We start from the raw sequence: 12,741 nt of genomic DNA, 5'->3' as shown, positions 1-12,741 counted from the left end.
TAATCAAAACTCCCACCCCCTCCGCCCCTTCCCTTCCCTCCCCCCCCCCAGACCCAAGCACGGAGAAGAGCTGGTTAAAGTGCTGCCTACAGATCGGCCGCGATACACGGCTCCCATATTCCCACCCTCGCCCTTAGATCTCCCTCTCTGTCTTTTGCAAGTCCCTTGATTTCATCCTTTGAACCTGTGATTGGAGGTTAAAGTGCACCAGGTTGCAATGGAAGGAGGAAGCTCTTAAACAATAAAGGCTTGAATATTTAGCTGTGATCAGGTCGCTGCCCTCTCCTTATCTTTTTAAATGCAAATCGTCTTTTAGGGGTAGTAGCTATATACCCAGCGCCTCTCCACGTCACCTGCCTTTGGTGTGTCTGGGCCATTACTAATAGAGCCTTGTAAACAATCGTTAATCATGTAAGTGCTGCCAGCCATTGGATTCGGATCGGGAGTCGGGAGCGCGGAGCGCAGCGCGGGGCCGCGGCCCCTCCGCCTGCCCCCTCCCCGCCCCGGGCAGCCCGTCCCCAGGCAGCAGGAGCGCCGCTGCGAGAGCCCGGGGCAGCATGCGGAGAGACGCCGCCGGGGCCCCACCAGCATGTACGTGAGCTATCTCCTGGAGAAGGACGGGCCCATGTACCCCGGCCCGGTGCGACACTCGGGGGGACTCAACCTGGCGGCGCAGAACTTCGTGGGCGCCCCGCAGTACGCGGACTACGGCGGCTACCATGTGAACCTCGACAGCACCCAGTCCCCCGGCCCGGCCTGGCCCGCGCCTTACGCCGCCCCGCTCCGCGATGACTGGGGCGCCTATGGCCAAGGTGCGCCGCCGGCCGCCAGCGCCGTCCACGGCCTCAACGGCGGCTCCCCCGCCGCCGCCATGGCCTACAGCCCCGCCGACTACCACCACCACCACCACCATCCGCACGCCCACCACCACGCCGGCCCTGCGCCCCACTGCTCCGCTGGGGTCATGCAGCCCCTCAACGCCGCCAGCGCCGCTGCCGCCGCGCCCGAGCCGCTCTCCCCCGGCGGGCAGCGCCGCGGCCTCTGCGAGTGGGTGAGGAAGCCGGCGCAGCCCCCGCTCAGCAGCCAGGGTAAGTGCGGGCCGGGGGAGGGCGGGCAGGCGGGGGACTGCCCCGCCGACCGCTTCTCCGTGCGCCGCTGGCTTCTCGGGTCACTGTGCGCCGGGCAAAGCGGCGGCGGGTGGGAAGCACCCTGAAACAAACCCACTCGAGGGCCGGTCCTCGGAAGAACGCGTGCTGCCGGCCTCAGCCGACAGTGGTCTGCGCTCCGCAGTATGGCCCGCCGCGGTGCTGGCCGGGCAGCGGCAAGGGCGGCTCTCCACCGGGAAGCACGGCTGCCAGCCCTACAGGGCCGGTGCCCCAGGGTGCGCTCCAGCGGAGCAGGGCAGAATAGCCCGGGATCCCGATGACATGATTGCTCTTCCTCCCGCTGCTCCGCTCGTCCACTTATAGCCACTTAGAAGATTTTTATAACCAATTATAGTCATATAAATCATCGGCCGGTGTCGCTCCGCATTTGTTTCTGAGTCACTGGGCGCCTACCCTTTATTAAAGTCTCCGTGCGGCCGGGCCTTCCGAGCGCGACTGCGGCTGTCCGCTGACCCCTGCGGGCTGTGTCCCCGGCCAGACCGGGCCGGTGGGGCCGGGAGGTGTGAGGGCGTGCCCCCCACACCCCTGGTCCCCCGGCGACGGGAAGCCGGCCGCGACTGCGGCGGGTAGGATGGTTCAGGCTGTGGCCGGCGCCGCTCTCCCTTGTGATGTTAATAACTTGGAGACCCTCTCTTTTATTTCCTTCCCCTTCATCTGCCAGAGAAGATGCGTGTCCCCCCGCTTTCATATACCCTTTCCACGACTGTTGTATCCTCTTTTTCTTGTTTTTGTCTTTTTATTTTTCTTTCTCAATATTTACTTTTATATATTGGCCGAAGAAAAAGGGTGGCGACTTTAGCAGATAATAACGACCTCTGGAATTCCTCTCTCATCCCCTTGCCTTGCGTGACGGACGGCAGGGCCGGCGGGAACTCACCGGGTGCCGTGGGCTTGGGGTCCCGGCCACGCCCGCGGCCGCTGCGCCTCGGCGGAAGCTCCGGTGCCCCAGTGCCGGCCGCTGGCAGCAGCTACGCTCCGGGTGGCGGTGGCGGTTGAGCTCTCCCAGGCCCGTCGGTCTTCCCACAGCAGCCCGTGGTGTTCCCACAGTTTGGGCTTGTGTGGTGGTGGCCGGTCCCTTGTCTCCATTCAAATTCTGCCTTTGGAGCCAGTGTTTATGTTAATGTGCAGGGCTGGGGGGATGAAAGCGCCTGCCGCCATTTGTTCAGTAGTGGTAATTCAAACAGAATGTGGCTGTCATCAAGGCTTTGAGAGGGGTTTTTCTTTGATAAGATCTCCTTGTCCTGCATTGTTTGGGATTGTGTTCCCTATTCACTGGCTCTGGGGAGTTTTCTCTGATCAGACTTGTATCTTTACAGGGTACTTTCGTTGTGGTTTGCAGAGAGTTTACCTGAACAAAGTCAGCCTGCTAGCCATTAAACACCTTGGGGGCAGAGACTCCCGCCTTGGCTCCCTGGGGAACGGGAGGGCCGGGGACACAACCAGTTAAACAAGAAACCCTCGGGAGAAAGGCGGTCAGCGGCTGCGGCAATGCGCTCTCGCCGGCTGCCCTCTGGCATTCGCCTTTCAATTTCTCCGGGTTGGTTCTTTGGGTTTTTTCGAGATCCAAAGTTGCATGTCGCGCTTCCAGGGTCCCCAAGAAGTCCCTTTAGCCGCTGCTCTGACACCCGCGGCCGGGGAGGAGCGAGGGGAGCTGGGCAGGAACCCGACCGGGCCCCGAGGGCCGCTCATGGTTTTCTGCGCTTAGATTGGCCTTTCTTGTTCAGAAACGAAGCTGCTGTGCCCTGAGCGGGGCTTTCTTTCTTCTCCTATTTCCTTTCTCTTTGCAAAAATTTTTTCTCGGTAGGGAGGGCAAAACAAAACTGAAAGTCAACACCAAGTGCACAACAGAGGTGTTCTAAGAGTAGTGCTCTATCGTGCGGTGGGGCAGGGCCCGGCAGCCAGGGCCTAGATCCCGCGCCTGGCTTGCCCTTACTGTCCACACGCCTGGGGTTTCTGCCTCATGTCCACAAGGAGCTGTGGAACTTCTCCCGTCCCCTCTGTTTGCTGTATCCAGTAAAACCTCAGTCAGGGAGAGGAGAGCAGGAAGCAGAGGAGGCCCCATCCTGCTGGCCCTGTACTCACAGAGATGAGAGTCGCCCTTCACGCGTGCCCCTTGTCTTTGGCTTCCCCAACCCGGCTTTGTTTTCTGCAGTTAAAACCAGGACGAAAGACAAGTACCGCGTCGTGTACACCGACCACCAGCGGCTGGAGCTGGAGAAGGAGTTTCACTACAGCCGCTACATCACCATCAGGAGGAAAGCGGAGCTGGCCTCCAGCCTGGGGCTGTCGGAGAGGCAGGTCTGTCCCACGAGTGTCGCTCCCCACGCCCGCCGTGTGTGACCGGGATGCAAGGGACAGGGATGCGTAAAACCGGGATGCGGGGCAGGGATGCGCGGGGCAGGAATGCACGAAGCTGGGATGAGGGTAAGGGATGCGGGGCAGGGATGCGGGGTCGGGATGCGCGGAGAAGGGATGCGCGGGGCAATGATGCTCTGTCGGTGCGGCCCTCCCCAGAGGGGGACGTTCCCGGGAAACCACCTCACTCACTTCCCTCTTGTCCGCCCCGGTAGGTGAAAATCTGGTTCCAGAACAGGAGGGCGAAGGAGAGGAAGATCAATAAGAAGAAGCTGCAGCAGGCGCAGCCTGGTGGCGCGGAGCCACTCAGCCCCGGCGTCCCGCTGCAGGGTCCTGCGGCGGGGGCGGCAGCCGCTGGGCTGGGCCCCGCCGCCCCACAGTGACAGCGGCTGGGGGACGGCGGCGCAGGGACTGCTGGAGGGGGCGGCCGCGGCGGGGCCTGGCCGGGCCAGGCCGGGGCCGGGGGGGGCACGGCGGGAAAGGCCCCCCCATATGCACTACACCGCCCCGCGGGGCCGGCCGTGTGTACAGATGTACAGTGTATGTGTCTCGTCGTCCAGGGGAAGCGTGGCCATCTCTTTATTATTATTAATAATATTATTATGATTAGGTGTTTTCTTTTTTCACCCTGGAGTTTGTTAGATAAAAGGGGGAACTGCCTGCCAGTCTGCCCCCAGTGAATCTCAGGGATCGGTCCAAAAGACCTTGAAAATGTTGTTGGGCTTTGTTCGGCTTTTAAAAGATAACTTTTAACAGGAAAAAAAAAATTAAAGTACATTTTTTTATTTTATATGTTATTTTATTTTATTTTCTTCTTCTAACCATAAATCTGCAAAATGTTCATCCTGCCCTAAGGGCCAGAGCAGACAAGATAAGGCACTGTTTAAACGCTCAGAAATGAGTTGCTTAATGTTAGACACTTGTAAAAGAGCCCATAAATCCGGTGCTGATAGTCATCCAGCTGGATTTATTAGCTGCAGTGCACAGAAACTGGAAGAATGAAGTCTTCTCTGAAAAAGGTGTCCAGTCATGCTAGAGTGAGGAGCCTTACTTGTGTGTGCAATGTCCTGTCAGTTAAATTACGTGCTGTTTCTCACCTCCTTCCAATTTTTGTCTTGTTTGGATTTTTTTTTTTTTTTCTTCCATTTAGTTTTCAAAAGTCTCCTTGGTTTTACTAACTTTACATAGGCTTCATCACAGCCCTGCCAGGAGCAGAAATACTCAAAGGAGCCCTGTACTGTACCAGAACCCACCTTGTACAGGCTGTGGCCCATTTCCACATGCTGGTTAGGTGGTGGGGACCAGGACAGAGATGCCAAACAGCTTATGTAACCGGATATGAAAACAAGAAAAGTCCAGCTGATTTGGCCAAATCAGCCTGGCTGTTTTCCGCGTGTTCTTCTTACTTATGTCTGGGAGAAACCCCACTGAGAAGTGAGGCCGTGCAGCTGGGCTGGATTGGTTGTACTGCAGCCCATGCCCAGAGCTGGGTGTGGGACTATTTTGTGTGGTCCTCTGTCTGGTCAGGGATGGAAGCACTGTACAGGCTCAAACATGCCATACAGGCTTCTGACTTTTCCAAGTTTTGGCCCTGTGTTTGTCCCCTTTTCTCATTGCTTGATTTGTCTTCCTTGGGGCACTTCATTTTTCTCCTTGCTGACACTGTTCTCATATTTTTGCTGAAAGCCGAAGCCAAAGTCCAGCAGGATCTGTAGGACTGGTTTGTTGGAGCCTGGCCTCATGGACAAGATAGCTCTTTCTGCCTGGGAGAACTTGGGGGAATGGTAAGCACAAACCCCGAAGCCTCTCTGCTGTGTTCTGGCCTCATGTAGCTCAGTGACTTGCTGGGCCAGGGGCTGGGTGCTGGCTGAAGGCTGACGGTGGACATGTGGCCATGCAAACCTGATCCAGGGCTCCTGTGCCTGGGGAAATACCATGGTGGGAGGCAGCATGCCTAGTGCAGAGAACCTGCTTGATTTTCTGTCTCTGAAGTGAGTCTGGCCAAGATACATACGTGTAGCACACAGGCAATTATGTTCATTGCACATGGGCTTGACACACACCATGTCCTGCTGTGTCCAGTGTCCATGGTTCACTCAGGACTAGGGGGAGGCAGGAGCCAGATCCATCCTTCTTTGCCTCTGAAGGGTCCTTGGATCTTTCTGGAGGAGCTGCTTCCCTGGGAACACCTAGAGCTAAGCAATACCAAAACTGTGGGACTCAGTTCTGCAGCATCAGCCTTAAAATACAGGAGAGCAGTTGCACCAGGGATGGCCCACTCAAAAGAGCTTTGCAAGCGCCATGACCCACTCCTTCCTCTGAGTGCTCCTGAAGTGGGCACGAAGGCTCTTGAGGGGCAGCAGTGATGCCAGCAGCTGGGGCGTGGGCAGCCCTGGGCGGTGCCGTCCCTTCGAGGATGCCCTCTGGCACCCGGGGCCGCCCCCACAGCATTGATCCCTACCCGGCTGCTGCCCAAGTTGCTACGCGTTGCTGCGATACGCCTGTCAATAAACCCTGTTTGGATTGTGGAGCAGAGCGCAAGGTTTGTTTGTTTAGTGGTTTGAGGTTCAAAAGTCGGCATTGTCCCACTGCAAACGAGCACAAGTTTTTTCTCCCTAAGGAAAAGCTGACTGTGGTGAGAGGGAGGGAGAGATATCAGTGGGCCCTTTTATTTGCTTCCAGAAATAATTAATGGTAGCATGAAAAAAGATGACCACGGAATTATGAAAGTCCATCAATAAGTAAATTAATCATAAAGGATCTGGGAGTGTAAGAAGTGCTGCTTGGTGTGGTTTTGCTGATGTTTCTCCATGCCTGGGGGCTGGGATAGCACAGGACTGGCAGAGATTAGGGTTTCCCACCACCATGCTGGCACACAGCTGCCCCTGGCACCAGCCTGGGCATGGCAACACTTCGGACAGTTCCTATAGTCATTCAATAGTGTGCTCATGGTTGTCTTTAATGATAAACATATCAAGATTTCCATCTCTTGCCTGTAGGACTTTCAAGAAAGAGAGTTGCCCCCTTGAAGTGAACTGCTTGATGTCTACGAAGTTTTGATGTCTCCAAAAGGTTCATTAGAGACATATGAACCAGCCAAATACATTTTAGACATCCCCATTAGAGATCTGTTCCCCTCTTTGCTAGCAAATGTTAATTTTCTGAGCTCTCCTCAAATTCTTCATGATGGCAATGCAGAACTTGAATTTCTCAGTGTGAAAAGGAACCAACCAAGGAAATCATATCCACACCCAATTTCAAACATTTCTCCTCTCCCATCCCCAAACAAATAAAACACCAACCTTTCGGCTTCCTTTATATTCCTCATATGCCATAAAGGAGTGTAAAAAGGCACAAACTGGATATCTTGTTTATTTGGGGGAATATGTACAGGCACCTGGACCAGTCCAGTGGCTGGACTATGATGTCAAACCTGAAACACCATTTGGGAAAGCTGAGCTGGTTGTGGTGATCTCTTGCCTAACCCACGGGTGTTTTCACTCCTCACAGAGCTCCCCACTGTCCTGCAGCAGCAAGCTGAGCCGTACCAGCGGGGCATGACTGGTCAGAGTTGCTGCACCCTTCCTGCCTGGCAGGGGCTGGAGCAAGTGTCCTTGGAGAGGCTCTGTCCAGGCTGGATACAATCCAGAAAATTATAAGGTTTGGCTCCAAAACTGCAGGATGGCAATCCCCTGCTCTCCCTCTCTTGACAGATTTTCCTGTTCCTATCACTATACAATAAAAAAGCACTTAGGATCCCTTCTGTTGGCTTAGTTCTTAGCCAAATATAAGAGTTTCTCAAGAAAACTCATTGTGTTTTTGGAAACAGATGGCCATATCTGTCATAACCCACCATAGGTAGAACTATGAGGTCCTTAGACTTGCATGGCATCTAAATTGTTCTGATTCCTCTGATCTTGAATATCACCTAGGGGCCTGATAGCTGAGCACTCTGGATTTGAAGTATGAAGACAGTCAGCTTTTTTGAAAGTAAAAGAAAAATATCTCATATCAGCAGTAAGCAACAATTCAGAGATTCCCCCCACGTTTTGCTCACATGACTGGCTTCGGTGAGGCCGGCTCTTTCCATCCGTTGGTGAAGCAGTGGCTAGAAGCACACATCCCAGCCAGATATATATATATATATCAGAGGCCAGAGCCCATCCTTCAGAAACTGAAGGGAGTTTTGCTATGGATTACTTAAATCCTGGCTCCAGAGGGCAGTCAGAGGCCATAGGTTTCTCTTTGCCTCTTCATCAGTGAATGGAGTGGAAGAGGAAATCACAGTGTTTACAATTCTGTTGACACAGTGCTGCTGGATGCAATGCTTCACAGCCATAATTCATGAACAAATACTTTCCCTGGGTCCCACTTGGCTAGTAGAACTATGTGTTGAAGTTTCGAGAAGTTACAGCTGAAAGCAAAAGTTGAGTTGATGCCAGAGAAGCAATGCTGAAGGTCTTCCAGGAGCAAACAGATCCTAAACGGTAAGGAAAAGCAGCAGGACGAGAGTCTGCTTGAAGGCATGTCCAGCTGCAGAGGTAGCTCAGCAAGAAAACGAGGCCACCTTGACATGAGAGGGCATGAGATGGGTGGCCTGATGCAGCAGAGGACAAGTGCCAGGGAGGTGCATGCTACCAGGCTCCCTAACAAAACAGCTCTGGTTATTGGGGGAAAGCCGTGGCAGAGAAGTGGCAGGAGCCTCTGGGAACAGATGAGGCCAAACTCTCCTGGAAGCCTTAGCAGCCCTCCAGCTGAACTCCTTGGTGGAGCACGATGTCCCCCCTTCTCCTCACTGATGAGGAAAGGCTGCTTCCTTCTCACCTACATGTTCTGCTGCACTGTGTTTCAGGTGAACATAGGCAGTTTCTTCTAATTAATGTCTCAGCTGCTGCAAAACTCACAATTTGATCCTCGGGTTTTGGGTCTTTTGGGTCAAACCTACTTTCCTTGAAAGAGAGGCAAAGACACTTGCAAAGAGACAGAAAAAATTTGAACTATTCACTAACACAAATAGTTTGTTGCCAGGAGCCTGGAGTCAGAGATCTGGGAATCTCTTTCTAGCCCTGTGTTTCCAAACTGAAGCATCATCTATTCTGTGTTGACACCCACTGGATCTTCCTGCAGATGCTTTCAAAGTATGGGAAGTACAGGAAAAGAGAGGGTGAAAACTCATGGAAGATTCTCATTTCATGTTCATGTGGATGTCTAGGTACAGATCTGTAGCATTCAGCAGGCCCCAGTCTAATTAACCATTGGCAAGATGGCAGTTAACAGCAATAATTTTCCTCTTGTTCTTGATTTCCTTTAATTATACTACTATTTAACCTAATGTAATATCTAACTTAATCTATAATAGTTTATCTGTCTAAAGTAATATCTAGCCTGTTGGTCAAGGTAGAGATTTTTAATTCCAAGGTCTTGTGTGCTTCATAGAATCACAAAATAGTTCAGGTTGAAAGGGTCCTTTAAAGGTCCCTCTGCAATGAGCAGCAACATATTCAATGAGACAGAGCCTCATCCAGCCTGGAATTGAATGTTTCCAGAGATGGGACCCTACCCCTGGAAACCTGATCTAGTTGAAGATGTCCCTGCTCAGTGTGGAGGGTTTGGACTAGATGACCTTTGAAGGTCCCTTCCAACCTAAATATTCAATGATTCTATGAGGCATCTGCCACCACAGTGGGCAGCCTGTTGCAGTGTTTCACCACTCTCATCACACACACAAAAAATTATTTCTTAGTCTGGATCTACCCTCCTTTAGTTTAAACTTTTAACTACTTAAACTTTTAGCTACTAACTTCCAACCTGCTGATCCCTAGCACTTGAGCTGGACTGAAGACAACTAGACAGATGTCACATTCAACATCTGGACTCATTATTTGCCTTCCAGTGCTCCTGCACTCAGCTGTAACAGACAGGGTTGGAAAGACAGCACTTCTTAAAGTGCTCTTCCAAAAGAAGAGAACAAGCCAAAAAGAGCAGATGGACCTTTCCTGCTCTTAGCATTCTTCTTCCTTTAGTCAGACAGGTATTTTATGGCAGCTGTCACAAGCTCATGTAGTTTTGCTTTTGAGTCAGATCCTGTTCCACTGACAAGCCTTGTTGCCTTCGATGGAGTCACAGCCCCATTCTTCAGATAACTTGCACAGAGCCAAAGACCTTTGTAAGAGAAAAGCTGCCTTATCTCTGTCATTCTCTGGAAAGGGATGTTCCTTACTGCAGAACATCCCTTCCTCCGCAGGTGAACAAGACCAGCTTTCAGCCCTGGAATACAAGAGTGCTTGTTGTCTAATTTTTCCATGCCATGGATTGACCATGCAAACAGAAAAATCTCTCATGGCTACAAGACTTGCTTGTTCCCATGCCTCCCTGAGTGACAGCAGAAAGGCCAGTTAGGGCTTCTGACAAGGGCTTGCTTATAAGCAGGGCCTCAGAGAATGCCCTGCTGCGAAATTCAAATGCTGGAAACTAGGGGCATGATTCAGGGCCTCCACAATCAGGTGGATCTCAGGATTTTCAAGATCACAGTTCTGCATTTAGGCATCTTGAGTGGGAGACAGGCAAGACACAGACACCAGGGACCTTCCATGCCTCCAAAGGCGTTCAGGCTCCTAAATCAAGGAGTCAAGAGGCATTATCATCCAAGATTTTTCTTCTTTTTCCCACAGTTTGAAAATGAGCCAGTCCCTCTCACGGAGATTGTCAGAAGTGATATAAAGAGCTGTGTAACAGTTAACTGTTGAGGTTTCTTTAAAGATAACTCAAGCTTTCAATTACATTTCAGGGAAATTCCAATTCTCACCTAATCTAAGGGGGGATTTTTTGTTATTTGTAAAATGTAAGAACATGAGAGGAAACTTGCATTCACTCTTGGTGAGAATCACCTCCTATCAGCAACAACAAAGAGTTTTTATTCTAGTTTAAAATAAAAATGTGCTGCTTCATGAAGCATAAATTGTAATAACATAAAATAATCAAGTCACTCATTTTTCATGTACAATAAGTTCAGTATACTTTTTCTTTGGCAATAACGTTCATTTTTTAGTTCTTCTTTGATCCTCATCAAGATGCTTATATGTAGAGGTAACCACAGTGAGATGAAAAGGGGTCTCTAAAAACATCTTGCACAACTACTCTCAGGAATGTAGTGAGTCAGAAGAAAGAGTGACTTTCTCTTATCAGAAGCATATTTCTTACTCCAGGACTTCAATCTAGAAACATGATCCCTTTTCTGTTTCCTGTAACGACAACCCGCTCTTTCAAAGCCAGAGCGACACTTTGGACTCCTCTTTAATTCTCAGTCATTCCCTCACCAAGCTCCTGTTGTGGCTCCAAAGGTGTTTTCCACCCTTGGAGGCTTGGCCTCTGCTGATGGCTCCTGCTGGTAAAACATCTCCTGCATTATCTTTTTGCCTGTGGGCACACACTCCTGTAATGCATCAGGAAAACAGACTTGGCACTGGTGCAACAACAGCAGCTGCCTGAGCAGGAGCAGCCAGGCTGGCACGACGAGACCTCAGGAGCCCCAGCAAAGTCCATGGTAGTCCAAGGGCTGGCAAGGTTCATCCTCCTCCCACACACATCCCTCCTCAGTCATCCTACCATGGGCACCTGAAAACTCATCTGCTTCCCCTTATGGTCAAGGAAGGGGAACCTCTGTCCCCTATGGGCTGGGAGCTGCTGTCACACGGGTATCCTAGTGCTGACCCCTTACGCACGAGGCAGCAAAATTCAAGTGTAGAATGAGAAAGAAAAGGCAAGAAGGAATTTTCTAGTTTCAGATATGAGGAGTGAGGCCAATTCTACTGCAGGAAGGGGAAGAGCTGGGGCCAAAGTGCCAAGTGCCCCTGGAGGCAGGAGGGATGCCCTTCTGCTCCCCTTTCCTCAGTGATACCTGCTGACTCCCAGCCAGTGCAGGCAGCAGTGCCACTCACCCTGACCCGGCAGCAACCTCTGCCCCGTGAGGTCCCTGTGGTTGGTGGGGAAGGCCAAATACGTCTTTGATCTGGTCTGAAGTCCAGAGCGAAGGGAGACCCTGCTGAGAGGGGCATGAATGAATGCACCACGGCAGATTGCAGAGCCCACAAAAGAAAAAAAAAAACAAAACAAAAAAAATATGACAGGAAAGAGTGACACCCCAGTAACCACTACTCCATTCCAGCCAGGTCCCTCATGGTGAGCCACGATGCCACATCCTTCCCTCGTCACCCAGCCTGCTCAGCTCACAGACCCCTTCCTCCCAGCTCAGGGAAAAGCAAGGACTGGTGTGAACAGCACGTCAGCACAAACTGATGATCCATGCTGGGGGAATCAGAAGTGTGGTTTTATGTGACTTTAAATGCTTCAAGAAACAGCTCTGATATTTAATCTCAACCATTATATTTTTTCTTTGTGAACATCACACTCTCTGTACATTGTTTTGTGAAAGACACGTGACTCTGCATTCTCCTAAATTGTCACTTGCTCAGATTCCCACATCAGTGCTCTTCAAATTAAAATTCTGATTTAGAGGCTCTCAGACTGGCTCCCAGCTGCTCACTGCTCTGGCACCCTACGGAATCAAAAAAACAAAAGGGGAGTGCTTGTCTCACAAAATCAAGTTCTGTTTGCTGGCATCTCTTCACTCTGAAGGAAGTTTTCTAAAGTCACCCAGAACCTGCTCAGATGACAGAAATCTTCCTTGATGCTGGCAGAATGACCACACGATGAGCCACAGAATCAAAGGTCAGGCTGGATTCGTATGTCTGTCTTAATAACTCCAAAAGTGTCAGGGAATATTCCTGAGCACTGCAGGTAAATCAGCTGGGCTGCTAAAAGGCTAGCATCATCCACAGCTATTGCTTGCCCAAGCTACTCCTGGGCATGGTTTGAGATATAGTACAAGCAAAGGGCTCTTCCCAGGATGGGTTTTGGCTGCAGTCAACATGTCCCAGAGGGTGAGAAGTATTCTGCATGTGGGCCATTTGGTGACAGCTGGCCTCAGTTCTGAGAAGTGATGAGGACATGCTCAACTTACAGGTGTAGATGTTGTCTCATATTCATAAATGGCATTGAAATCACATAAGCCAGTTCAGAAAATTAGTGATTTTGTAAGAAGTCATGGATACATAGAGATGTGAATACACTTAGTGAGTTAACCCAGGGGCTCTACTCCTTTCTGTTTACTTCCTCAGCAGGAAGGCAAAAGCAGCAGAATTGGTGTAGATGCTCCAGCTGT

General features: G+C 51.3%; 1 protein-coding gene across 1 annotated transcript; it reads left to right on the top strand.

Moving 5' to 3' along the window:
- The first annotated feature begins 352 nt into the window (after window positions 1-352).
- On the top strand, window positions 353-5,162 carry CDX2 (caudal type homeobox 2). Its single transcript, XM_065050188.1, has 3 exons — window positions 353-1,088; window positions 3,319-3,464; window positions 3,737-5,162. Exons 1-3 carry the CDS (start codon window positions 590-592, stop codon window positions 3,902-3,904), a joined length of 813 nt encoding a protein of 270 aa, XP_064906260.1. The 5' UTR covers window positions 353-589; the 3' UTR covers window positions 3,905-5,162.
- Window positions 5,163-12,741: the final 7,579 nt, after the last annotated feature.

The sequence above is a fragment of the Columba livia genome, chromosome 1, assembly GCF_036013475.1.
Source record: "Columba livia isolate bColLiv1 breed racing homer chromosome 1, bColLiv1.pat.W.v2, whole genome shotgun sequence".
NCBI classification, from domain to species: domain Eukaryota; kingdom Metazoa; phylum Chordata; class Aves; order Columbiformes; family Columbidae; genus Columba; species Columba livia.
Note: the sequence above shows the minus strand (reverse complement) of the source record. Positions and strands in the feature narration are given on the sequence as shown.

What these genes read in the sequence shown, in the direction of transcription:
- CDX2 (XM_065050188.1), top strand. Translation starts at nt 590, where the DNA reads ATGTACGTGAGCTATCTCCTGGAGAAGGACGGGCCCATGTACCCCGGC. An exon ending in GCCCCCGCTCAGCAGCCAGG is followed by an intron (nt 1,089 to 3,318) that starts GTAAGTGCGGGC and finishes TGTTTTCTGCAG; the next exon opens with TTAAAACCAGGACGAAAGAC. An exon ending in TGGGGCTGTCGGAGAGGCAG is followed by an intron (nt 3,465 to 3,736) that starts GTCTGTCCCACG and finishes CCGCCCCGGTAG; the next exon opens with GTGAAAATCTGGTTCCAGAA.